At 41.3% G+C, this 27214-nt stretch overlaps 1 protein-coding gene across 1 annotated transcript in view; it reads right to left on the bottom strand.

The window, feature by feature from the left end:
- Positions 1-27214, bottom strand: part of TBC1D22A (TBC1 domain family member 22A) — a 493060-nt gene that overhangs the window by 260006 nt on the left and 205840 nt on the right. Inside the window, exon 8 of the mRNA XM_077169200.1 lies at positions 22879-22993. Within this exon, the coding sequence (XP_077025315.1) occupies positions 22879-22993 (115 nt within the window). The remainder of the gene's footprint in view (positions 1-22878; positions 22994-27214) is intronic.

The following is a 27214-nucleotide window of genomic DNA, read 5'->3' as shown; positions in this document are numbered from 1 at the left end:
CAGACTCATAAAAAATTTAATGAAGCATTTATAAATGGCAGAAAAGAAACGAAGTGAACAAAAATAAAAGAAATAAAAAAGAACTAGAGAGAGTAGTAGAAATAGAAGGCAGGCAAAGAAGGAAAATATTCTTCTAACAAAGACCACAAAGAAGAAAAACAAAAGAGAACAGAACTAATTTTTAAAACTATGACTTTTGAGAACTTTCCAGAAACAGAAAAAGGTCTGAATACATACTGACGAATCCAGACCTGAGAAAATTAACTCAGAGAGAAAGACCAAGTCCAAGAAGATAGCCCAGAAAAATTACTAGATTTCAAGACAAAAGCCTCAAGGCAGGGCAGGCCATGGTGGCTCAGCAGGCAGCGTTCTCGCCTGCCATGCCAGAGACCTGGGTTCGATTCCCAGTGCCTGCACACACACACAAAATATATCCTCAAGGCCATTAGGCCAAAAAAATTTTAATAATTTGAAAAACAAAAGAATTAAACTGGCAATGGACTTTTCAAAACCAATATAAAGAGCAAAGCAACAGGGCGGGCAATGGTGGCTCAGTGGCAGAATTCTCGCCTGCCATGCCAGAGACCCAGTTTTGATTCCTGGTGCCTGTTCCTGCAAAAAAAAAAAAAAAAAAAGCAAAGCAACAAAGGAGCAGCATTTTTCAAATCCCAGTGAAAAAGAGAGTAGTGGAATTACCATCCAGCCAGCCAGCCACTTTGTGCTTAAAGGATCAAGGCTAAGAAGAAGGCTAGACACCAACAACCCCTTAAGAGGTTCTGCCCCAAGAGCCCCTTACCAGGACCCATGCACAGTAGGGCCATGCACAAAGGGTCAGAGACCACAAACTACAGGCTTTGTGGCCACATATGATTTGTCACATGGTCTTATTCTTTTAAACATCTTTAAACATTTTCTTGTTTTATTGTATTTTGTTTTTTTTTTTTGTTTTTGTTACATGGGCTGGGGCCGGGAATCGAACCGAGGTCCTCCGGCATAGCAGGCAAGCACTTTGCCCGCTGAGCCACCGCGGCCCGCCCATTATTCTTACTCTTCTTTTTGTAACAACTGAAACAAAACGATTAAGGAAAGCTAAAAATAAAACGCACTGCTAACATCATACTCGATGGTAACAGACTGAACGTTTCCTCCCTAAGATCCAGAACAAAACAAGGATGCCCGATGTCGCCAATGTCATTCAATGTTGTACTGGACGTTCTAGCCTGAACAATAAGGTAAGAAAAAGAAATAAACCTCTAAATTTGAAAGGAAGAAGTGAAATTTTCCCTATTTGCAGATGGCATGACCCTACACAGAAAAAGTCCTGAAAAATCCACAACAGAACTACCAAAGAACATATACTAGAGACTACAAACAAGTTCATAAAGTTGCAGGGTACCAGATGAACATGCAAAAATCAGAGTTCATCTATACATTATGAATGAACAATCTGAAGGAGAAATTAAGAAAAAAAAATTACATTTACAATAGCAACTAAAATAATTAAATACTAGGAATAAATTTAACCAAGAATCTTGCCTTAATTTCTTAGCCTAGTTGCTAAAACAAATAACATACAAGGGGCTGGTTGAAACAACAGGAATTTATTCATCAAAGGTTTTGAGGCTAGGAGAAACCCAAATTCAAGGCATCAGCAAGTTAATGCTTTTTCCTCACTGGCTGCCAGCGACCCTTGGTGTTTGGCTTTTTCATCACATGGGAATACACATGGCTGTGTCTTCTCCTTTCTCATCCAGGTTCTACAGACTTCCAGCTTCTGGCTGCTCCCTGTGGCTTTTCTTCCCATGTCTAATTTCTTTGGCTCATAACCTCATTCTGCTTGGGCACAGCTGGTTGTACAAATGCCTCCATACCCACAGGACCCAAGGTTAGGACCTGCACATGCCTTTTGTGGGGGCATGATTCAATCCCCAACAGACACAAAAGACTTGCACATAGAAAACTCACTGCTGTTAGAAAACAAAGAAAATGTAAATAAATGGAAGGACACACTATATTCATGGGTTGGAAGACTAAATATTCTTAAGATGTCAATTACCCAAAGTGAGTTATATATTCAACACAATCTCAATCAAAATTCTAACAGCATTTTCTGTATAAATGAAAAAGTTTTACATATTTTAAAGGGGCCCTAAAAAGCCAAAACCATCTTGATAAAGAAAACTGAAGTTAGAGGACTCATACTCCCATTATATTATAAACTATAGAAATCAAAATAATGTGGTACTGGCTCAAGAAGAGACATACAGACCAATGGAATCAAATTGAGAGTTCAGAAATAAACTCTCATACCTATGACCAAATGATTTTTGAAAAGTGTACCAAGTCTACTCAATAGTCTTTTCAACAAATGATGCCAGCAATACTGGATAGCCATATGCAAAAGAATGGAAATATACCACTACTTCATACCATATACAATCATGAACTCAAAATGAACCAAAGACCAAAATATAAAAACCAAACTTGTGCTGGTTTGAAAGGATGTAGGTCCCCTAGAAAAGTCATGTTTTAATCTAAATCCCATTTCATAAAGGCAGAATAATCCCTATTCAATACTGTATGTTTGAAACTGTCATCAGATCATCTCCCTGGAGATGTGATTTAATCAAGAGTGGCTATTAAACTGGATTAGGTGATGACATGTCTCCACCCATTTGTGTGGGTCTTGATTAGTTTCTGAAGTCCTATAAAAGAGGAAACATTTTGGAGAATGGGAGATTCGGGGAGAGCAGAGAATGCTGCAGCACCACAAAGCAGAGAGTCCACGAGCCAGCAACCTTTGGAGATGCAGAAGGAAAATGCCTCCTGGGGAGCTTCATCAAACTGGAAGCCAGGAGAGAAAGCTAGCAGATGATGCCGTGTTCACCATGGGCCCTTCCAGCTGAGATAGAAGCCATGAACTTCACTGGCCTTTTTGAACAAAGGTATCTTTCCCTGGATGGATGCCTTTGATTGGACATTTCTATAGACATGTTTTAACTGGGACATTTTCTTGACCTTAGAACTGCAAACTAGCAACTTATTAAATTCCCCTTTTTAAAAGCCATTCTGTTTCTGGTATATTGCATTCCGGCAGCTAGCAAACTAGAACAAAACTATGAACATCCTACAATAAAACACAGGAAAACATCTTCAGGATCTTGTGTTAGCCAATGGTTTCTTAGACATTACACAAAAAGCACAAGCAACAGAAGAAAAAAACAGACAAATGGGACTACACAAAAATAAAAAACTTCTGTGCATCAAAGGATTTCATCATAAAAGGAAAAGACAACATATAGAATGGGAGAAAATATTTGGAAATCACATATTTGATAAGGTTTAATCTTCAGAATATTCAAAGAAATCCTACAACTCAAAAACAAAAAAGAAACAATTAAAAAATGGGTAAAAGACTTGAATAGACATTACTCCTAAGAAGATATTCCAAATGGTCAATAAGCACGAGAAAAGATGCTCCATACCACTAGCCATGAGGAAAATGCAAATCAAAAGCACCATGATATACCATTTTACACCTAATAAAATGGTTACTATTCAAAAAATGGAATCTAACAAGTTTTGGAAAGGATATGTAGAAATAAGAACACTCATTGTTAGTGGGGATGTAAAAAGGTGCAGCAACTGTGGAAGACAACCCGGCAATTCCTCAGAAAGTTACATAAAGATTTACCATATAACCCAACAATCTCACTTCTGAGTGTGAGACTTGAACAGATATTTGCTCACCAATGTTCAAAGCAGCATTAGTCACAATAGGCAAAAGTGAAAGTAACCCAAGCATCCATTAATAGATGAAAGGATAAAGAAAATGTGGAATTTAAGCACACAGTGGAATATTATTCAGTTAAAAGGAATGATGTTCTGATACACACTACAACTTGGATTATCCTTGAAGGCGTCATGTTGAACAAAATAAGCAAGACACAAAAGGACAAATACCTTTTTGTATAATCTCACTGATATGAAATAATTAGAAAACAAATTCATAAAGTCAGTAAACATGCAGGCTACCTTAGGCCAGGGTAGGGGAATGGAATGGAGCCTTGTTCTAGTTTGCTAGCTGCTGGAATGCAACATACCAGAGATGGATTGGCTTTTAATAAAACGGGATTTATTTTGTTAGTTCTTCAGAGGAAAGGCAGCTAACTTTCCACTGAGGTTCTTTCTTACGTGGAAAGCACAGGATGGTCTGTGCTGGTCTTGTCTCCAGGCCCCTGGGTTCCAACAACTTTCCCCGGGGTGACTTCCTTCTGCATCTCCAAAGGCCTGGGCTGAGCTGCAAGTGCTGAGGTGAGGAATGCCAAGCTGCTTAGGCTGTGCTACATTGAGCTCTCTCATTTAAGCACCAGCCAATTAAGTCAAACGTCACTCAATGCTGCAGGCATGCCTCCTAGCCGACTGCAGATGTAATCAGCAACAGAAGAGGTTCACGTACCATTGGCTCATGTCCGCAGCAACAGAACTAGGTGCCTTCACCTGGCCAAGTTGACAACTGAATCTAACTACCACAAGCCTTAATTCTTAATTTGTATAGAATTTATAGTTGGGATGATGATAGAAAACTTTTGTTAATGGATGGTGGCAAAGGTAGTAGCACAACATTGTGAACATAATTAACACCACTGAACTGCATATTTGAATGTGCTTAAAAGGGGAAACCTTAGATTGTACATATGTTACTAGAATAAAAGTTTTTTAAAAGCCATAGGGCTATATAATAAAAACAGTGAGCCCTAATGTAAAGTATGGACTATAATCAATAGTATAATTATGATAGTATTGCTTCATCAATTATAAGAAAAGTATCACACACTGTGCAAAGTGTTATTAATGGGAAACTATAGGAACTGTGTTTTTCTGCATTATTTTTCTGTAAAAGATTTTCTATAACCTTATAACTTCTCTAAAAAAAAGAATTTAAAAAAAGAGAGAAAGAAACCTAAAAATAGAGGGATAAACAAAAGATATACATAGGGCATACAGAAACGAAAGGAGAGTGGGGACAGCTGTTATACAAAAAAGAATTCATTTCTAAAGTATCGAACACTGAAGACTATTTATGGACCAAGTAACACAGTCACCCCCTTCATGAAGCAAAACCCTCAAGAGGCACGGAGACACAGACAGAAACGCACTTTTAAGAGACTGCAGTAACCAACTCTGGAAACAATCCAAATCAAGTGAACAAAGGCAGCTGTTGACATAGAATATCTCAACACCAAAATCAAGAAAACCTTAGGGGTCCACATTGACTCTACAGTGAAAGAGAGCACACCTTCTTCACAAGTGCCCATGGAACATTCACAAACACTGAGCATGGACCAGTTCACAAAGAAAAGATCAATAACTGCCATAAAGTGGAAGTATTACAAACAACATTCTCTGATCACAGAGCAATAAAATTAGAAATTATTAAAAAAAAAATCACAAAATGCCTTCTACTGGAACTATTTTTTAAATTATATTTTAAAATTTCCAGAATTCACAAAACTCTCTACCCACCAAGCAATAACAGCCCCTTTCTCCTCTTTCCACACCCTGGCCACATCTAACCTATTTCTACAAATTTGCTATTTCTAGATATTTCATTTAAATGAAATCACACAGTATACATTCTTATACAACTTGTTTTTTAACTCAGCATGTTTTCAAGTTTTATTTATGTTACACTAAGTCTCAGAACCTCATTCCTTCTAGTGGCTGAATAATATTCCATTGTGTGCATGCACCACATTTAGTTAATCATCCATCTGTCCATGGACACTGGGTTGCTTCACCTTTTGGCTATTGTGAATAACGCTGCTCCACACCCCGCTATGTGTTAATCTGTTTGAGATATTGTTACTCCATTATTTGGGTGTGTATATAAATATATATAAGTATATATACACAAGTGGAATTCCGGAATCTTAAAGCTAAATTCTATGAGCTTTTTGAGGAATCACCAACTGCTTTCCACAGTGACTGCAGCATTTTACATTCCATCAAACAGTGCACAGGGGTTCCAATTTCTCCACTGGGAAGATCTTTAAACTTCTCTTAATCCTTCAGTGAAAGAGGAAAAGCAAACTGAAGTTAACAGGTTTTTTTAAATCATAATGGAAACACTTCATATCAGAATCTATATTTATTGCCATTACAGAGAAAAATACACAGCACTCAACAAATTAATTTATAAAACTGATAAAATTAAAATAAATGAATCATATTCCCAGAAAATGTGGTCAAAAGGGGGAGGATTTATATATATATGAGTAAAACAAAAATAAAAATTTTTTAAAACTGTACAACACAAAGAGTGAACACTGATATAAACTACAGACTATAGTCAACACTATAAATGTAATAATATTGTTTAATCAACTGTAACAAAGGTAGCACACTCATGTGAAGTGTTAGTAGGAAAAACTATGCGTGGGAGGGGAGATATATCGGCACACTGTACCTTCTGCATGATTTTTCTCTAAAACTACAACTTTTCTAATAAGAGAAAAGGAGTAAAGTAAACTGAAAGAACAAGGAAGAAAATTGTTAAAAAGCAGAAATAAATGAGATAGAGAATAGAAAAGCAGGGAACCTAATTAATAAATAAAAATCATTATTAAAAAAACAAAATAGACAAACTGCTAGCTAATTTGATCGGGGAAAAAGAAAAAATATACAAAATAATAAACTGCAAGAGGCTTACTAACCAGTAAAATAGAAGAAACATTTAAAATCCTGAAATTTTGCAAATTTTGCAAAAGACTGCTTTGCAAAATTCTAGGCAACTAAATTTGAAAATCAAAGTGAACCTCATACATCCCTAGGGATAAAGATTAACAAAATCAACCTCATGAGAGTTACAAAGTCTAAATAGATGAATTTCAATAAAAAACACTGAAAGAGTAATTCAGGGACCACCCTCACAAGAAGCAACAGGCCCAGATGGTTTCACAAGGAATTCAACCAAATCTTCAAAAACCATGGAGTCCAAATGCACTATAAATTGTTCCAGAGTATTGAAAATGAAGGAAAGCTACCTAATACATTTTATGAAGCAAGAATAACATTTACACCTAAATATGAGAGAAACAGTAGTGTCCACAAATATAAAAAACCCAGAGACTAACATTACTTATGAATATAATGCAAAACTACAAGGACACACACACATTACAAAAATATTAACTAACAGAATGCAACATATCTGTTGAATTCCTTACTGGTCCTTCTCTTGCTACTATCTGGAGAGGTGATATAATACAGTGGAAAAAATTGTCAGTAGACTTGGTGTCAGTAGACCTGGCCACCCCACATACTTGACAGACACCTTTCAGGTGTTCTTGGGGAAGTCACGTCTCTCATCTGTAAAACGGGGAAACATCCCCAGGGGACTTTGGAGGATCATACATGGTAATAAAACAAGCACTTAGGACAAGGTGGGACATGGGACACTGCATTAATAGTTGAAACTGTTACATTAATAAAGTCTCACTTTGACTAACAAAATACTTGCATTTTCTTCAAACTCACTAATAGTTGCATCCATGAGCCAGGAAAGAAATCTCACATTCTCAGAATAAGTCATTCCTTAGCAATTGATCATATTTACAAGCAGGAACCTTTTCCCCAGCTTGTAGCACAGAGTTGGAAATATTAAAAAAAAAAAAAAAAAAAAAAAACCAACAGATAGCAGAGTATGTATAATAAGCATCTAGTAACTAATTGCCAGAAATTAAAAAAAAAAATGAAGCGTCTATGGATAAAACAAAAATAACTGCATAATATACAATAGCCAGGAATAGGTAAAAATACAGCTCCCACTAAAATTCTGTCAGGCAGCTTTGTGCCCACACACCCTGGTACTTCATAAACCTAGATCTGCTGGCATACTGGTCTGAAATACTCGCAAGCTGCTTTGTGGATCACTGCTCTGGGGTACAAACTTTTCTCAACAGAGTGGTGCTCCCCGATTTCCCTCTCTGTCCCACGCCTGAGCCGGCATACTGCATGTTGTGGCCCTCAAGAATACTGTCTACCGTGTGGGGCTCTGCAGAACTTCAACAACAAACACACAAGGAAGAGTCCACAGTCCTAGGGAGCTGTCACCCTTCAGCACTGGATCTTGCAACATGCACTACCTTAGGGAGGAATAAGTACACGGTGGGTTTCTATGAATTGTTTAAATTAATATTAATGAAATGTAACTTGGTTTGGAAATGGTTTTGGAAATGATAACAATGCAGCCTTTATGAAAAATGGAAATACCATGAGATGTCAAAAAACAAGATGGACAGTAACTGGTATTTGTGATGGAAAAAATAGTCTGCCAATCCCTTACTCTAAAATGGTGCAACAGAAAAATTCAAAGAGAGCTAGTGTTTGTGGGGAGAAAGGATGATGTTCTTCAAATGTAAAGGCCAAAGCCTTAACTCTAGCCTGCACCTCTTTCTAGGGCTTTAATGTTCACACGGGGGATCTTAGGCCAAGGAAAGGGGCCCATGAGATTCCAGAAACACTGTGCCACACACGGAGGCAAGGGTCTTGCTGGGAAAGGACACTCAAACGCAGCTGTGCCCACCAGAACCAAAAGAACTGAGTATAAATTTCACCCTCCATGGGGACTTTAAAAACCTTGGATTAATTTACTCTTGATTCCAAAGGCCCTGGGTTGATTACTGAGATATCTGGGCATTAAATCATATGGCATTATATTACTAGAGTCAAAGGTGGAAGGATCCTTCGAAGGGTATTTATTTGTTTCCTCTTAATCAGAGCCAGGACCACTTCAGCAAAGGCTGCAATTTAAAACAGGAAATGAAGAGAAACTCATTTAAAAGAAAGGAACTGAATCAGGGGGGGGAAAAAGGGAAACTGCTTTTCAATAGAAAGGAAATGGAACTTGTTCTTTGAAAAAGGATTTTACAAAGCTGTACAAAGGGTCGAAATTAACAAGGATAAAAGTCCCACCATCTCAGCCTTGCACAATACATTCAAACAAGAACTTTGGCAGTGTGTCATTAAGAAAAGCTATAGATTGAAGAAATTAATCCTTTCATTTAACTGTCAATTTCAGGCATAAAAACCACATGACCAAGTAATTCTGTGACAGGCTCCAAGAAGAACCAGGCTACAGAGCAATTTACTAAAACGGCTCCATCCAGGGGTTACCAGCTTAAACTGCTCTAGGGTTCAAACACGGGAAGTTGGAATGCCGGGTCTGCAATTGTATAACCTTCACAAGTTACTTATCCTTTCTAAGCTTCTCTTTCCAAGGCATGGGCAGTCGTGCCCATGTATTAAGAGAGATACAGAGTGACGTAAATTAGTTCGCAACTTCAGCTTATGTGAAACCACGCAGAGAGGGAAGGAAGGAGTCCTCTTGTTTATCTCCACAGTCCTAACTCATGTGGAATATATACAGATCCGTCCACCGCTCCACAAAAAAGAAACCACAATTGAAATGTAAGGAGAAGCAACAGGAATAAATTCTTGAATTCTGAGCATTCATGGCCATCAGACCCGGGGACTTAGAGGATTCTGAGGATGCTTTGACTCATATGGTTTCACTTTAAAACTAATCCATTCAGCACTGGGTGCACCGCACTCAGCTAGAGTGAGCATTCTATAGAGATATTGAGTGTTGCAACACAGAAAGTGCTTCACCAAGAAGTATCACTTTTGGTGATGTGGGAAAAGCCTACAGGCAGGCATGGTCTGATGGGAAGGGGGGTCAAGGCTTTGAGGAGAACACAGGAAAAGCAAGATCACAGGGTGCAATGTCACGGAAATAAGTCCAGAAGTCCAGAGAAAGACTTGTCTTCATCTTGGAGGGGCTTATGATCAGACAGGTTTAACCCTCATGATCTGTAGGGAATACCTGCATCTTTCACCACTTGAAAGTGTATTAGAGACACATGTGATCCTGAACCATGTACTATTTCTCCACAAAACTGCTCAATCTCCTCTATGACTATCTTCCAAACAGCTGAGAGATGCTTCCCAGACCAAGAAGCAAGCAACCTTCTGGGTAAAGTCATCCCATGTATCAAGTCCTGAAGTGACTGCTGGTCAAACACTTGCTTCCACAACAGTAGCAACCCAGAGCCCAAGGACTGCAACTACCAGGTGTTAATCCAATTATTTCACTTGCACACACACACACACCTGGCCTTTGCTGAGTTCCTAATTAGGCCAGCTGAATAAAGTGCTTTTAGACTGAAAACTCAAATATCAATACCAGATAGTGTAGGAACTGCTTCTGGTTATTCAATTAATTCACTAAGTATTCAGCATCTTTGAGCTTATGGCCCAAGTTGGAAGAGTATCACATTTAAACATTCAAGAATCTATAAATTAGTGAAGTACATATAAAAACATAAATAACATGGATCTAGGTCCTGTCTCATGCCTATCGAGAATGTACTAATAATTAATGTTCAGCACAAATCAAAGAGAGAATGAGATGGCAGTGTCTTACAGGGCTGGTGAGAGCATGCATCAGAACATCTTTCTGGAAAAGAATCAAACAAATGATATTGAAAATGAAAAGTACTCACAGCCATTGAATCAGGAATTCCTTTTCTAAAAATAATTAAAATAATTAATAATTAAAAATGGAATCAAGGACTTATGTATCAAGATGCTACAGGGCACATAATTAGTAACAGTGGAAAAGTAGAAACCACACAAATGTTCTTCAATAGAAAGGTGGCAAATTCCAGGATCTCCTCACAGTGGAATAATATGCCTGCACTTTTTCTTTAAATAGCTTCATTGCAATTGGATTCATAAATTACACGATTTATCCATTTAAAATACACTAGTCAATGGTTTTTCATATATTCAAGGGATTGTGAATCCACCACTACAATCTGTTTTTGAACCTTGTGTCCACCTCAAAAGAAACCCCAGACTCACCGGTAGGCAATCCCCACACATTCCCCATTCTAACCTGCAGATCAAATTGGGGCGTCTGGGCTATCTTACTATTAATTTTCCAATACATGAACATGGATTATTTAGGTCTTCTTTAATTTCTTTCAGTGATGTTTTGTTGCTCTCAAAACATACATTGCGTACTTCTTTTGTTAAATTTAAATCTTAATGCCTAAGTATTTTAATTCTTTTTAATATTATAAATGGAATTGTTTTCATAATTTCCTCTATTGATTGTTCCCTGCTAATATATAAAAACATAACTGATTTTCATATATTAATCTCACATCCAAAAACCCTGCTAAACTTGTTTATTAGCGCTCATAATTTTTTATGGATTTCTTAGGATTTTCTATATACAAGACCACATCATCTACAGAGAGATAGCTTTACTTTTTCCTTTCTAATCTGGATACTTTCTGTTTCATTTCTTGCTATAAGTTCCAGCTAGAACCTCCAGTACATGTTTGACAAGAAGTGTCTAAATCAAACATCCTTCTCTTGTTCCTGATCTGTGGGGGAAAGCTTTCAGTCTTTCAACATAAATTATGATCTTAGTTGTATTTTTTTCACAGATGCCCTTTATTAAGGAGGAAGCTCCCTTCTATTCCTAATTTTTTGAGGATTTCTTTTATCTTAAAAGGGTGTTGGGCTTCGTCAAATGCTTTTCCTAAGTCAAATCAGACCATCGTGTGGTTTTTGCCCTTTATTTTGTTAATACAGTGCATTACATAGATTGGGCTTCACACGTTGAACCAACCTCGCATGCCTGAGACAAATCCCACTTTTCATGACATATAAGTCTTTTTATATGTTGCTACATTTGGTCTGCAAGTATTTTTTTTTAAGGATTTTTATATCTATATTCATAAGGGATACTGTTCTATAGTCTCCTCTACTTGTGATGTCTTTGGTTTTGGTAACAGGGTAACACACTGGCCTGACTGAATGGGTTGGAATATGAGTGTTCTTCTATTTTTGGAGGAGTTTGTGAAACACTGACGTTAATTCCCTTTCAAATGTTTGGTAGAATTTACCAGTGAAATAATCTGGTCCTAGGCTTTTCTGAGTGGGACCTTATTTATTTATTTATTTATTTTGGTCATAAGCTTATCCAGTATTTTTATTTTTTCTTTAGTCGATTTTAGTGATCTCTTTCTGTCTATTTCATCTATCTATCTTTAGATAACCTTTAAAATTCTTCACAAATTTGCTTAATCCTGTCATTGCTAAAGTCATTCATGATTTTGGTAATTTCAGTGTTGTTGTTTGATTTTTAATTATACATTTATTTTTTGATCAGTCTAGCTAAAGAGTTATTGATTTTGTGGCTCTTTTCAAAGGCTCAACTTCAGTTTTCTTGATTTTCTCTGTTGTTCTTCTATTCTCTCATTCATCAATCTTAGCTCTAGCTTTCATTATTTCCTTGCTCTGCATGATCTGGCTTCAGCTTGTTCTGTCTCTAGTTTCTGAAATTGAAAGGATGAGTTAATCATTTGAGGTCTTCTTTAATATTAGGCATTAACAACTATAAATTTCCCTTTATCCCACAAGTTTGGGAGTGCTGTACTTTCATTGTCATTTACCTCAAAGTAATTTCTAATTTCCCTCGTGATATCTTTTTTGACCTACTGGTTATCTGGAGCATGATGTAAGCTTTTTACATATTTACGAACCTCTCCTTTTTCCTGATTCCTCATGGTCTGAGAACACACTTACTATGATTTCCATCCTTGTCAAGGTACCAAGGCTTGTTTTATCGCCTACCACATGATCTATCCTGGAGAAGGCAGCACGTGCACCTGTGAAGAATGTGCGTTCTGCCCCGATGCAGTATTCCGTCGGCTACATCTTGTTGGGTTTGAGCATTTTCTCTCCTCTATTTCCTTGCTGATCTGCTGCCTCATTTTTAAAGCTATTATTTAAAATAGTGTGCTGCTATTCTTTTTTTTTTAACATGGGCAGGCACCAAGAATTGAACCTGGGTCTCTAGCATGGCGGCGAGAACTCTGCCTGCTGAGCCACCATGTCCTGCCCTGTTGCTATTTTTTTTAAAAGGACATTTTAAAAAACACTTAAGGACTTCAGAAAATGCTTAGATATTAAACAAAAAGCAATTTTGAAACCTGTATGTATAATACAATTGCTGGTAGACTAAAAAGTACAGAGACAAAAAAGCCAGAAGGAAATTAGCAAAATGTTTCAGCAACAGCTTCTGGGATATAAAGCTATACTGCTACTGAATTTTCCAATTTTTTTAACAAGTTCATTACTTTAATCATTGTCAAAATGTTTTAAATAGAAAATATGAATACACATGCGTCCAGGGTTCTGCAAGGACACGGAGCTTGCCCTGTCATTTCTATGGACTTGCAAAACAGCAGTCAGCCCCCTTTAGTTTTCTAAACCACTGGCCCTACCAGAGCCCTCTGTGCTATGTCTCCCCACATGGGACAAAAACTGCCAAAGAAAATTTCCTATATTCAATTTGATTTTCTCCTCAACTCTGAGGGGCACCAATGCAGCAGACACATTTAGAAGCAGCCTCCTTTTATGGAACAACACATGGGGAATAAAGTGCAATGAGGTCAAACTTAGATGCAAACAAGGAAAGCTAAATCATTTCTAAAATTGTTATTTATCAGGAAGAAACTAGCAACAGCTCTTCTTTCCTTCAGTGTCATTCAAAGCCCAATTTACACTCTAATAATGAAAACAAGCAAAAGAATGACTATACCACTCAAATTTGGCTGATAGTAAATTCTCTGTATTATTTCTCTCCCATATCCTGACTGGTTGAGGGAAGTTACTTCCTTGCCAATCGTGTACTAATTAACATGTACCGCATACGCTACAATATCTTCTCTGGGAAAAATTAACAGGTATGAAAACAACCTATACTTTTGAGAGTCTAACTTAACAAACAGGAATACAAAAATACATAATCCTAATGTTGTTAAGTAAATACCTTGCTTATTCCAGTTCCTCTCCATATTCGTTTTCAGGAGTAATTTATTTTAAGAGAAAATGGCATATAAAATCAAATCAATTAGAACTTACACATACTGATAGTAAGATTCAATTGTAAAATATGCTTTACTTTCCAAAATGCAGTCATAATCATTCCCTCCGGGAAGCACAACCAACACTCAATTACCCTAAGGTGTCAGTCCAAATTGCCCAGTCGAAATTGCTTCTGAATTTTAATAGCAAAGAGGCATGAAAGGGGAGAAAAACCTACTAAATCTTTGTTTTTCACTATGCTGAAAAATATTTAGTTAAATGGAAATATAATTCTTGCTTAAAGTGGGCAACTCAAGGTGATGGAATAATACTTCTTAATTTTAAATCAAATTTAACATTCTTAAAAGGAATATGACAGTCTTTGTTTGAAAAATACAGGCTTTACTTAAAAATTATACTCGGCCCAACAACAGAAGAATGCTTTCATTAATTATACCACATCATCTCAATAGAATATTATGTGCAGGGTAGATATGATCTTTACAAAGATTCTCAGCTATAGGAAAAACTTATAGATAGGACAGATGAAAAAAAAGCATGAGACAAGATTAATTTTGTACATAACGTGCCCTGGATGAGGTAAATGTCACACCTAGGAAAAGGACTCAGAAGACACACATGCCAGAACAGTTGCCAGCCACAAGGGGCAGGTCTGGCCACAGCCTGTGCTCCCATCTCTGTGAGTCTGCCTGCTGGCACATGCAGCACCAGAACCAAAAGCTACACAAGTGCCTGGACCCCCTGCAGCTTAGGCTCAAGGCTGGATGAGTCCTCCTTCCCATCCTAAATCTCGACTCAGGGGCACCCAGGCTCACCTGTGCCTACAAGGAGAAAGTAGCTAGGAAGCCAGTTCTACTCCCCAACCAGCAGCCCGGAAGAGAGGCGTGGCTAGCTCCAAGGCCCGGCCAAGAACAAAGGGAGAGGTGGAAAAGGGCCAGACATGGTGCCCACCACACAGAGGCACAGGTGGGGCAATATCAGGCCACCCAAGTATCTGAAGTAGAGCCCAGGTGAGTGCAAGGCAGAAGGAGATTAGCAACACCTCCCTTGGAAGAGGAGTGCAGGATGGAGAAAGTGGGGAAAGCAGGGGATGGCTATGTAGGGAGAGAGGATCTTCCTAAAAGCACAGGCTACAATAGAAAGAGAGAGGTGGCAGTGAATGTTCCACCCCTTCCCAACACTGGGACTGCCAGGTATTTCAACTTTCTCCTTCACACTTGTTGATGCATTCCCATTTCCCTATGCTGAGCAATGTTTCTATTAAAATTATTTTAAAGGGTGGGCTACAGTGGCTCAGTGACAGAGTTCTTGCTTGTCATGCAAGAGGACCTGGGTTCAATTCTCAGTGTCTGCCCATGTAAAAAAATAAATAAAATAAAAAATCATTTTAAAGCCATGTTTTTCAATTGCACAATAAATACAGGAACTTCTTGTAAGGATCCAATTCAACTCCTGCTCTGAGCAAAGCTGCTGCCCATGTGCATAGAACAACCCCAGTTCAACAGCTGATCATCTATCAGGGAGGGACTCCCCAAAGACAGAAGAAACAGAAGGCACATCAGGGAGGAAGCAAAATGGAATCACAGCATTCAAAAACTGTAAGAGATGTATGCAAAGTTTCCTCATTGAAAAACATGCAAAAAGAAATATCATCATTAGTCAACAGGAAACTGCAAACAAAACCACAATGAGATGCCTCTTCACACTCATTAGGATGGCCATAATCCAAAAGCCAGATAATGACAAGTGTGGGTGAGGATGCAAACAAATTAGAACCCTCAAGAAATTGAAAACTAATGCAGTTACTGTGGAAAACAGGCTCTTCCTCAGAAGAGTAAACGTGGAGTTACCACAAGACCCAGCAACTCCACAGCTAGGTACACACCGAAAGAAATGAAAACACATGTCCACATAAAAACCTCTTCGTAAATAGCAGTATTATTCGTAACAGCCAAAAAGTGGAAACAACCCAAATGCCTACCCACTGGTGGTCTCTTCATACAGTGGAATATTATGAGGCAATACAAAGGAATGAAGCTCTAACACATGCTACACCATGGGTGACTCCTGTCAACATTCTACTCGTTGAAAGAAGCCAGTCACAACAGACAGTATGATATATTTATATGAAATATCCAAAACAGGCAAGTCTAGAGAGAGGCGGGTAGGTTAGTGGCTGCCAGGTGCTGTGAGGAGGGAAATGGGGAGTGCCTGCCAGTGAGAATGGGGCTTCTTTTTGGAGTGATGAAATTGGTCTAAAATTAGACTGTGGTGACTGTCGTACTACTCAGTGAATATACTAAAGAGCTCTGAATTTTCTTTTCAAAATGAGTATATTTCATGGCGTGTAAATGTTATCTCAATAAAGTTGTTTTAAAGTTATCAAAATTATACCTGAAGCAGGTGGAGGAATAGATGAAGCAAGAATGCAGATGATGGTCAGTGCTGAAGGCAGTGATGGTACGTGGAAGTTCACTCTATATTCGGTTAACTTTGTGCATAACTGAAGCTTAATGTAATAAAAAGTTCTTTAAAAACAGTTTTAAGAGGCCCCTCAGTACACTCTCCCCAGTGTAGGAATTTCCATTACACTATCGCTGAGAGAAGGACACTTGGTTCATAGAATAGACCTAATTCCAGCAGGTCACCAATGACAACCCTGTTGTCAAACCCTGTGGTCCATCCCTGCATCTCTGTGGCTTTGGACTCAACTGACCATTGTCTCCTTCCTGAAACCATGTTCTCCTCAGATTCCAGTGACACCTGGGACCCGATCACTTTCCTGCATTCAAAACACTGCGGCCCATTTCTTTCAAATAACTACCCAATTCTCCATAGGGCAGACACCATGGTTTGGGGATCTGAGAGCACATCACTCTCTTTCTTTCTCATCTCCTGTGTTCCAGAAGGACAGCCAAGAGCCTCACCTTTCCAGACACCTTTGCAGCTGGCAGGCAGGGCAATTGGTCACAGCCCATGAGGCCAATGAGGAAAAGTCCCTGGAGTGACTTTTAGGAAGTCTTCTGAACAGGACACACTCAACTAACACGCCCTTTGGCCTCTGGCCCTTTGGCCTTCAACCTCTCCCCTTTCTATGCCTAGAACCTGGACCCAAAGGAGGGATAGCTATTATACTACAACTCCATGGATGAAGCCAACACTAAGGGGCAGTGAAGGAGTGCAAGGATAATTATAACATCACCACTGACATCTACAGAACACTGACTAAATCCCATATATAGTTCTAAGCTCTTCTCATGGCACCCAAAGAAACAGGTGCTTTATCATCTCCATTTCACAGATGAGGAAATGAAGACATGGAGAAGTTACTAAGGGGCTCAAGGTCCTACAAAACCCTAAGGGGCAAGCCAGGAAAAGAACCCAGGAGGTCTGGATCCAGAATGGCACCTTTAGCCAGGGGGTCCTTGTTGGCCCACCCCAGCAGCAACACCAGCTCAAACTTTTGACCTCTGCAAGCCCCAGAAGAAATACACCAGAAGAAATGAAAACATATGTCCACATTTTTTTTGCATCACACGCCACTATTTTTCATGCCTCTCTTTTCTTGCATCACACGCCACTATTTTTCATGCCGCCCATGACTACTGGCCTCTGTCATCTCTACCCAGCTACATCCTCCATGTTCTCAGTGGAAAAGTACATCCAGACCCGGGACTCCCGTCTGCCACTTCCAGACCAACAATCCCCCAAATAACCTCTAGCACAGACCTCTTTTCCAAGCTTCAGGTCCCATACGTCATTTTGCTTGATGCAACTCTAATAAATCAAGCTCAACACATTCTAACCAGACCCACCAGCTCTTCTCCAAATTGCTTTTTCTACTCTTATTTCCTGCCTTGGAAAATCCATCATCCATCATTCAACATGGTGCCTAAGATGGGAACCTAGGCAGTCCACTACACGTTTCCTTCTCATTCTCCCTCCACGCCACTCTGCTGCCATATCCTCTCCATGCACCTCTTTAAGCTCTAAGGCCCCCATCCAGACCCAATATACCTTGTCTGGATTCCTACAGTAACGTGCATCTGGTATGGAGCCTCTCCTCTCTCCCCAAGTCTCACCCCACTCAATTTTTCTTTGCTTTCATCAACTGTCTGATGGCCTGGACCCCATCTACCCATATTCTAGACCAGCCTTCCTCAATGCCTGAATTAAGCCCAAAGTTTACTTGCTAGTTCCTCTGACTTTGAAAAAACAAACTCAGAAATCTGTCACGCAGCCTACTTCTGGCAGAGGTGACATCTAAAACAGGTATGCACAACTGCAGTCTACTGCACACTCATCTACCTCTGAGTCAAGGAACGTGATCTGTGATGGGGGCACATCCACATTCCAGCAGACATATCAGTTCTTGTTATCTACTCCCTCCCAGCTTTCAACCCCAGAAATTCATGGCTTCCCAGGCCCCAGATCTTCCTGGCATATTGTACCCTCTCACGATCAGTCTCTCTGTGCAAGTGACAGCCTCCCACCTCAACACCCCACATGTGAGATTCTCTCCACAGCCTTCAGTGGTGCTGCAAGCTTCTACTGTCTGACCTGCTCTGCAGGTTATAGCTCTAAGGCCACAAGTGTGTCCTGACCTCCTTCCCCAAGCATCCTTTATGGGGATGATGGGCACCACTGGGGCCAACCCAACCTGAGAGCTAATCATTTAGAGTCCACGGACCAAAATTAGCCAAGGGTCTGTACCACTTTCAGGTGGACAGACTGTGAGAAAGGAGTGTATGAGTGAGTATGTGAATGGGTGGGTGGGACTGTGCAGGCATACATGCACATGCAAGCACATGTGTTAAATTTGCATTTGAGGATGACCTATCCTTTGAGGGCAGGCTGAAACTGCCTGTTCCCAGGGTGGGAGGAATTACATGAGGCCTGAGTAAGTGATTCAGCCAGTGGGGTCAGGGGGCCTACCCCAACTGGGACCCCAGGCAGGGCCCCTAAATCTGCTTCTGAACCCCTCCTCCATGCTACTACTCCATGGCCACACCAGTCCAACTCCAGGCTGTTCTCTGAGCAGCTAGCTCTCCTCCCCACACACTGTTTCCTCGCCTCTAACCATCCACCGTGGGCAGCCTCCTGGCAGAAAAGACCCCTCCAACACTTCATGAGACCTCCTTTCTTGTTGGGAGGCAGTCTGGTGTAACAAGCCAAGGGCCTCCATACCAGCCATTTGTCAACCTTAAATGTATTAGCAACTGTTCACTCTCCATATCATTATTTTTCAAGTCAAAAGAACGTGGACTCTTTGTGTGTACATATAGATATAGAAATACACATATGCAGGGAGACACATTAGAAAAAAAAAAAAGAACGTGAAGTGAAGAGGCTGCCGAGCACCCACCCCTCCAAAAGCAGAGCCTTCAACCGAGAGGAAGAATGGACACCAACTGCTGCTTGGGAGTCACTGCTTCCCTCCTGGAACACCAAAGTCATGATTGCTGCCTTCCAGGCTGTTCCCTTCCTGCAAGAACTCCTCAGAGAGCTTAGGAGTCTCCAAGAGCCTGGCCACATCGCAAACACACATGCTAAGGAAAAGCCCAGCTCACAATCAGGTATTGCAGAGTTGCATTCTGCTGTCTGAGGGTCCTAAAGGACTCTGCACACCCAGGAGCTATGCTATACCTTCAACTTCCTACCACTGCTTTCTGTACGTCAGCCACAAAGACAGAGGGAAATCTAAGCACAACACCAGCCGGCCCCAAGCGAGGCTAGTTGAAGGCTGGGCACCTCAGGCCCCTCTCCAATGCCCATGACTCTCCAAGTGACTCTGATCCCCATGTTATAAACAGAACTCAGATTTAAAGCCCTGCCAAGAGGCTCAGGTACCATAAACATAAATCCAATTGTTAGAAAGCACCTGTATTAGTCAGTATTCTCTAGAGAAACAGAACCAACAGGAGATATCTGTAAATAAAAGGTTTATAAAAGTGTCTCACGTAACTGTGGGGATGCAAGAATCCAAAATCTGTAGGGCAGGAGCGAGGCTGGCAACTTCGATGAAAATCCTAGACGAAATCCATAGGAGATACTGGCTGGCTGAAGAAGCAGCAAAAACTTTCTCTTCTCCCTTAAAAGCCCTCAACTGATTGGATTTAATTCAAATAACTGGATTTTCTCATTGTGGAAAGCACAACCTTAGTTGATATAGATATAATCAGACACAGATGCAATCAACTGACTGATGATTTAACAAACCAGCCTTCTGGACTTTTAACCAGTCATGAGATGCCTTTGCAGTAACGGTTCAGCCAGTGCTGGCCTGACCAGACAACTGGGTACCTGTTGTATCAACCTGGCCAAGTTGATATCTGAACCAAACCATAACAGCACCCCTGAAGGAAAACAATGGATTTTAAAGATCTTCACTAGGCAAAGCATCAGAGATTCACTTGCTTAAAAACCCAGCGAATTAAGACTTCAGCCAAGCAGGAGCTCAAATGGCATTCCTGTCTCTGCCCATCTCTGGCAACACGGTGTCCAGGTCCTGGTCCATGAGCTCCTCGCAAACACCTTTCAGTCCGGTCTCCAAGCAGAAGTTAATGTACAGGTTTGCAGACACAAATGTCATTGCTCAATGTCTTCCTATACCCTGGCGATTTAGTCCAAAGTTGCTTCTGGGTCTCCTTAGCCCCAGTCCCACCCATGCCTGTCCTTCCCACCCTCCCAGCGCCATGGCTGTCACTGTTCTCATCAGCACGCTGCATACCCTCTGGCTCCTCAACTGTGCTTTCCACGCTAGCACCCCTGCAGTTCCCTCTATCCTCACACCTGCCCTTGACCAAGCTCTTGCTCATTCCTCAAGATGTGCCTGAAATGTTACTTCATCAGAGAAGCCTCCCAGGGCCCAGAGAAAAGGTTATATTCTCATAGCACCCCATACTTCCTCTTGATAACATGCCTGTTTAATTACTTTAATTAAACTTCTTAATTATTCATTTAAAATCTGTCTTCCCTGCTAAGGCCATGAGCTGAGAGAGGAGACAGGCGCCATGCTGCTCTTGTTCACCCGTGCCCCTACCAGCCAGCGGGGATACAGGCACTAGGAGGGGACCACACAGCATCTGCTGGCCAAGCTACAAGCATGTACAGCCAGGGCTCCATGGGGGACCCACACCACTGCCATGCTTCAGGAAGACCTGCCAACTGCAGTGGGCACAAAAAGTGAGCTTCATGAGAAAAACAAACATGAGGCAGGCATGACATCATAAGAGTGAACATGGCTAGAATATTAACATTCCCCAGCCTAGAAACAAGAGCTCAAAGGACTAAAGAGCACATTAGAAAGCCAGGACCAAAACTAAAATGCAGCCACCCAATGGAATAGTCAACTGCCATAAATGAGTGGTCCATTTTACACAGAGGTTCCAAAGCAACATGGCACATTCACTCAAAGCATGTGTGCGTCCATCCGTCCATGTTGGGGAGGGGGGTTAGGGGTTGCAAGGAGGCAGAGAGGCAAGGAAAGTCTCCTTGAGCTTATCTGAAGATATCACCTATAGAACACAAATTCTATTTCCTCCAGGTTTTCTTTCTTCTGGACTATTAACACCATGGCCATGTCCTCGGTCCTACCTGACTGGTAATTCTGGCAAATACATTAAGAGTCACTTGGGTCTCACAACATAAATTGGTGGGAAAGTAGTTAAGACAAACTTATTTACCACATTAATTAAATGGTCTATTTAACATGGAATATCAATTCTCTAATCACATCTCTGTTGAACTTCTTCTTTCAATTAACAACTCTGTAGCCTACTGACAGAGGGCCTACTGTTCTAGGGTCATTAAGAACATTTTCATTATCTGTCAAATGAGGGAGCAAGAAACAGAAAAGCAAGAGCTCTCAGGAGCGGGCCTCTCTCCTTCTTAAGAGATGATTGGGGAGCAAGCAGCTGCAGTTCTCATTAGCTGCTTAGCAACGAAAAACCTCCCACGAAATAATAAATGGAAACAAAGGATAAGAGGTGTAGCAATAAAATCTACTAAATGGATATGTTCTCATCCTCTGGGGATAATCTGTAGTCGATTAAACTTAATCTCTCCAGATTATGACAATGATGGAAATCTGAAGCACACAGGAAAATGAAATAAATGAAAGCACAATCTAATAAAAACAAGCAAACCCTAAGTCAGGGAAGTTAATGTAAAAAAAAATTAAAATTAGTTTTAAATAAAAATGCTAAAGCTAAAGAGCAAGACCGCTCTTTTATTTATTGTTTATTCATAGACAAAAAACAAATTCCTTATTTATATTATCAGAATTTAAAAAATATATATGTTCAAAACAGGTGAAGTTATATTACAGTTGACTGCTACAACATAAATGAAAGAAAAAAATATATATAGTACTCAAAAAGAAACCGTTTAACCCAACCTAAAGCTCTGTAAACTAATTATTTTGCATGTAATTAATATCCTCATAAAAGAAAATGTTACCAGTATATCAAACGTAGATAAGTGTTGAAATGCCACAGAAATGCAATTAAAGAAGATTCCGTTTTTAGCTTGTAAGCAAAACAGTCAAATAATATTCTATCACCTTAACCTTATCCATTTAAATCCAGATCATTAAAGCCAGTTCTTTCATGGCTATTAGAACTAAACCACAGTCCCTGAATATATCACATGTCTTTTCAAATATTATTCAAAAGAAGGTATTAATAAAATACCTGCATTTTAATGTCTTCAGTAACTGAGCACAGGGATTTAAAGCAATTTTTTTAAAACTGCTTTAAAGCATCACAGAGAAAACTATTATTCTCTATTATTGGTTGTCATTAATAACATAAGCAATTCTCTATATTAGTGTAATTCTGCATAGTAACACAGTAAATCCACTAAAGTTCATATTTAATGTTAGTGAGAAAAAATATGTTATGGCCTTACCTATGTATTCACAAAGGAAAACTACAAAGAAAGGAGTGACGAGGTCATTTATTCCCTGGACATAGCCACTGGCGGGGTGACGTATCGCCCATATAAACAGTATCCTTTCAAAAATCTGAAAGAAAATTGGACAGGTGATGAAGCAAAAAGTAAATACACTAGCGACTTTACTTCAAATTCATTCTTTTACTGAAAATACATTTATCAATATTTTTCAAGGTATCTAATATTAAAATATAAACACAAACATCAATTTCATTTCTTTTTAAAACTGCAATAATCTTAATTTTGTAGGGCTTCACATGTAAAGTGCAGTATCTTCCTCACCTGTGGGCTCACTATTCCTACTTGAGCTGGCTCTCAGAGAGGAGGCATGCTGCTCCTCCAGGCCCTCAGAAGACATGGGTCCCAGCACTCTGTTGGGCAGAACAGCAGCACTTGGGCTGCCAGTTAATAATTCCTCAGCAATGGATGGATGGCACATGGATATGTGGGCAGATGGATGGACAGATGGATAAGGGGGTGGATGGTAGGGTGGATGGTTGTATGGATGGATGGATGGTGGGTGGATGGATGGATGGATGGGTGGGTGGACAGATGGACGGATGGATGGATGGATGGATGGATGGATGGATGGATGGATGGATGGGTGGATGGGTGGATGGATGGATGGATGGGGATGACTGGCTGGCTAGATGGATGGGTAGGTGAATAAGTTGATGGGCAGGTGAACAGACGGATGGATGGATGGATGGGTGGATGGATGGACAGATGAATGGATGCATGTTAATGTTCCCCTCAAGTAATAAATGCTTTTTTTAAAATCCCTGGAAAGCTATGCCCATACACAACAATGTACTTAAGCATTTTCCTCATAGAAAAAAAATCCCTGGCATTCCCTGGGTCACAAATGTGGGAGTTATCCTAGCCTCCCCCCTTTCCTTAGAATACTCACCTTCAGTGGTCTTACCTCTTTACAACTCCTCATTCCCACCCACTTTTCTCCATCTTTATTTGTGAGGGATTTTACTATGGTGCGACACAATCCCATCACCTGGGACCACACACATATACACATAGCTTAGGAACTGTCACCTGTCCACACTTCCCACAAGACCAACCCAGAGGGGTTGTGCTGTGCTGGCGTTGATCCTCCCTGGCCGTGTGCCCACATTCTAGCCTCCCTGAACTAAAGCACCTCATCCTGTTCCCGTTGCCTGGAAAGTCTGTCCCTCCTTCACTCTGAAGAGCTCCCACTAACCTAGCTTTCAAGACGCACCCCAAACACTGCAGCCTCAGTGAAGATGCTGCTGATGCCTATCTCCTCCTCCCCCAGCCCCCTCCATGGAGCTGACCTTTCCCGCTTTGTGAATTTCCCTTCCTGCTTCTCCCCATAACAGACCAATGTGGTAGCGCCTCAACACCTCCTTTACTGCCTGCTTCCGCCTGAGACCACGTCTGTATGGTGTTCGTGCCCACACCAGGCTTTCAATAAGCTCGATGAACGACTGCGCAAATCAATGAATGAATTCCTTATTTCCAAACAATCCAAAGCTTGCAAAACCAACTGTATTGGTAACCTAGGAAGTCAATCCCTCCCTACATCGCCTATAATCTTAAATATTCTTGGACTTGGCTGCTGTCACCTCCCCAAATCACCACCAATGCCAGCATTTACAAGCAAAGTAGGTGAACAGCAAAATCTTTAACCCAGGGTATACAGGCAATCAGTGGAAACAAGCCCTAGAATCCAGCCCCCCACCCCAGCCCCACACACAAGTGACTGGGGTGACCCCAAATGCATAACAGTGTGGCCACCACTATTTAAAGCCCCACACTAGGCACAGCACCAGTGACACAGAAGGCAGCAAATAAATATTTGATGAATGTGCAACACATTCCTGTGAATATATTCACACACATTTTTCATTTTAATTTCACAGCTCTCTAGAGAGAACCGCCTATTTAAACAAAAAATCACTTAGCACCACAGCACCATTTAAGTATTTATGATGTACAGAACTAAGCAATTGGTACTGATGCTTGAGTGTTATGTTAGGTGCATTGCTGTTAAGCAAGCCAGAAGCAGTGACAAGACAGAACAGCCGGTAGAGTGACACCTCTGTTCAGCCCAGTGGAGGCAATGAGAAGGAAGGACCCCAGTAGGAAAGGACTCTCTGACCACGTCCTCTCTCAGCTAGAGGACTGCACAGCCCCCTGGGTAAACCTGTAAGGTGGGGTGGTGCAGCAGATAGGTGAGCTGATGCACAAGCTGGCATCAGTAAAGCCCAATGGTCCCTGCCACTGGGCCCGGAGGAGGTCAGAAGCAGACATGGCACAGGAACCTGCACACAGACGGTGTGGTGAAAAAGGCCACAAAACGGGTGTGCAGACTCCATGAGTGTCCACCACGTGGAGTAGTGAAGAAACAGCTAAAACTTCCTTACAGAGGAGGCCCAGAAGTATGTGATATAACTCCAGAGTGTTACACACAACAGTGGACAGTTTTAGTACTGACACGAGCTGGGTGGAAAATTCACTTACAAGAGTCCCTCACTCCCACAAGGCCTCAACAGTGGAGCCTACAACCAACACACCCTCCTGTCTGTCAGCCTGCTGGCACTCCCAAGTCCTGGGGCCTGCTCGGAGGTCTAAGCCCAGCACCCAGAAGAGGAAAACAGAGTTTAGCAAGTGACAGAATTTGTCTCTGCTGTTCCAAGGTGGAGTACAGTATTCTCAGCTCCTTTCTCTGCACACAGCTGTCCCGTGGTCCCTCACAGAGCAGCGACCACACGGTCAAAAGCTGCAGGCCAGCCAGGAGCAGGGACACCCACTAACAAGCACCAAGTGATGTGAACAGGGCAATATGCAAAGTACCTACAAGGTAGGGCATCAAAGTGGAAGCAGAGGACTTGGGGTCATCAGAGAGACAGCCAGGCCTCAGAAAGGCCACCAAGTAGAGGACGGGGTGGCGTCCACCCAGTCAGGGTAGCCTAAACAGAAGACTGGAGATGGGGCAGCACAGTATACCCTGCAGACCGCAGGGGGTAGGGGAAGGAAGTGGGGGCTGCCACAAACAGCCCATCCTTTAAGGTGGCTGGGGAGCGGTCTGAGTGCCTTGGGCATGCGGCCAAGTACAGGGGCTCTATTCCCTGGGCATTCGCTGGTGAAGATGACAGAGGTACTTGCCCAAGCAAGAGGAACTCACAATACTAAATGTTCACCACATTTGAGCATCCTCTGCTAACTTCCTCCATCCTCACTTAAACTCTCTGAGTCGGACGCATGAGGCAGGCAGACCCCAGGAGACCCCCTGACCCCTACCTCCTGCTGTTCACATCCTATTGGGCGACAGCAGGAAAGAGATAGACCGCTGAGCCCCTGGGAAGCAGGATCTGCATCTAATGGATATGCCCCTGCCAAAAGTTCAGCAGGGAGTCGGCCATGCAGCAGGGGCTCAACATCCATGTGTGTATATGTGTGCATGCGTGCATGTGTGCACGTGTCTGTGTGTGCACTGAAGGCAAAGCCAGAGCCCAGGAACATCTCCTTGCAATCTCACTCTCATCGAGAAGCTGGTGATTTAGGCAGTGCAGCAACCCCTGTCCACTCACTCCCTTCTAACCATGACCCACACTCAGAGAGTTTGTGAACACACACACAACATCAAGCCTACTCACGAGCACAAATATAGTTTTTCTCCTCAGTGGCCTGAGACCTGAGGAAAATCACTTGGCAACGAGATGAGCCCAGTTTTTGGAGGAACACAAGGGGTGTGACAGTCTCCTAGAGGGCAATAAGCCCCTGGCCTCAGTGGGCACACCCAGTGCCTTGCTGGCTGTGGTCCCCAGGCTTCCTGAAAGCCAAAGAAAGGAGGAGCCAAGCTGCAGGAGGGGGGCCCATGCCTCCCCCTCTAGAAAAGTGACACCTCTAGACTTACTCGAGGCAGCACTGCCACAAACCCCCAACTTGTAAAAAACACATCTGCTAAACACAATAAAACAAGGGGCACTTATACTAAAAGCCACTGAATTGTTTATTTTAAAATAATTTTATTTTAAGCAGATAAACAAGTGTTACATGAATTTCACTTCAATAAAAACATAAAACCAAAGGGAAAAAAAAGGTTACCGGCAGATCAGCCTTATCTAGACTCCCCTAAGGAGAAAAACTTCCATTAATTGTAATAAAGCAGAAAAGACTTCCATGTAAAGAGTACCTGGTGACACTGTAAGTGCATGACCCAGTGCTAATAACCCTGGGTCATGTCGCCTGCCACAGGGACAGCCTGAAGGATAGAACCAGGCAGCAAGAGTCTCAACACCTTGTCCCGAAG

Source organism: Tamandua tetradactyla, chromosome 7, assembly GCF_023851605.1.
Source record: "Tamandua tetradactyla isolate mTamTet1 chromosome 7, mTamTet1.pri, whole genome shotgun sequence".
Classification (NCBI taxonomy): Eukaryota; Metazoa; Chordata; class Mammalia; order Pilosa; family Myrmecophagidae; genus Tamandua; species Tamandua tetradactyla.
The sequence above is the reverse complement of the archived record's forward strand: the minus strand, read 5'-3'. Positions and strand labels throughout refer to the sequence as shown.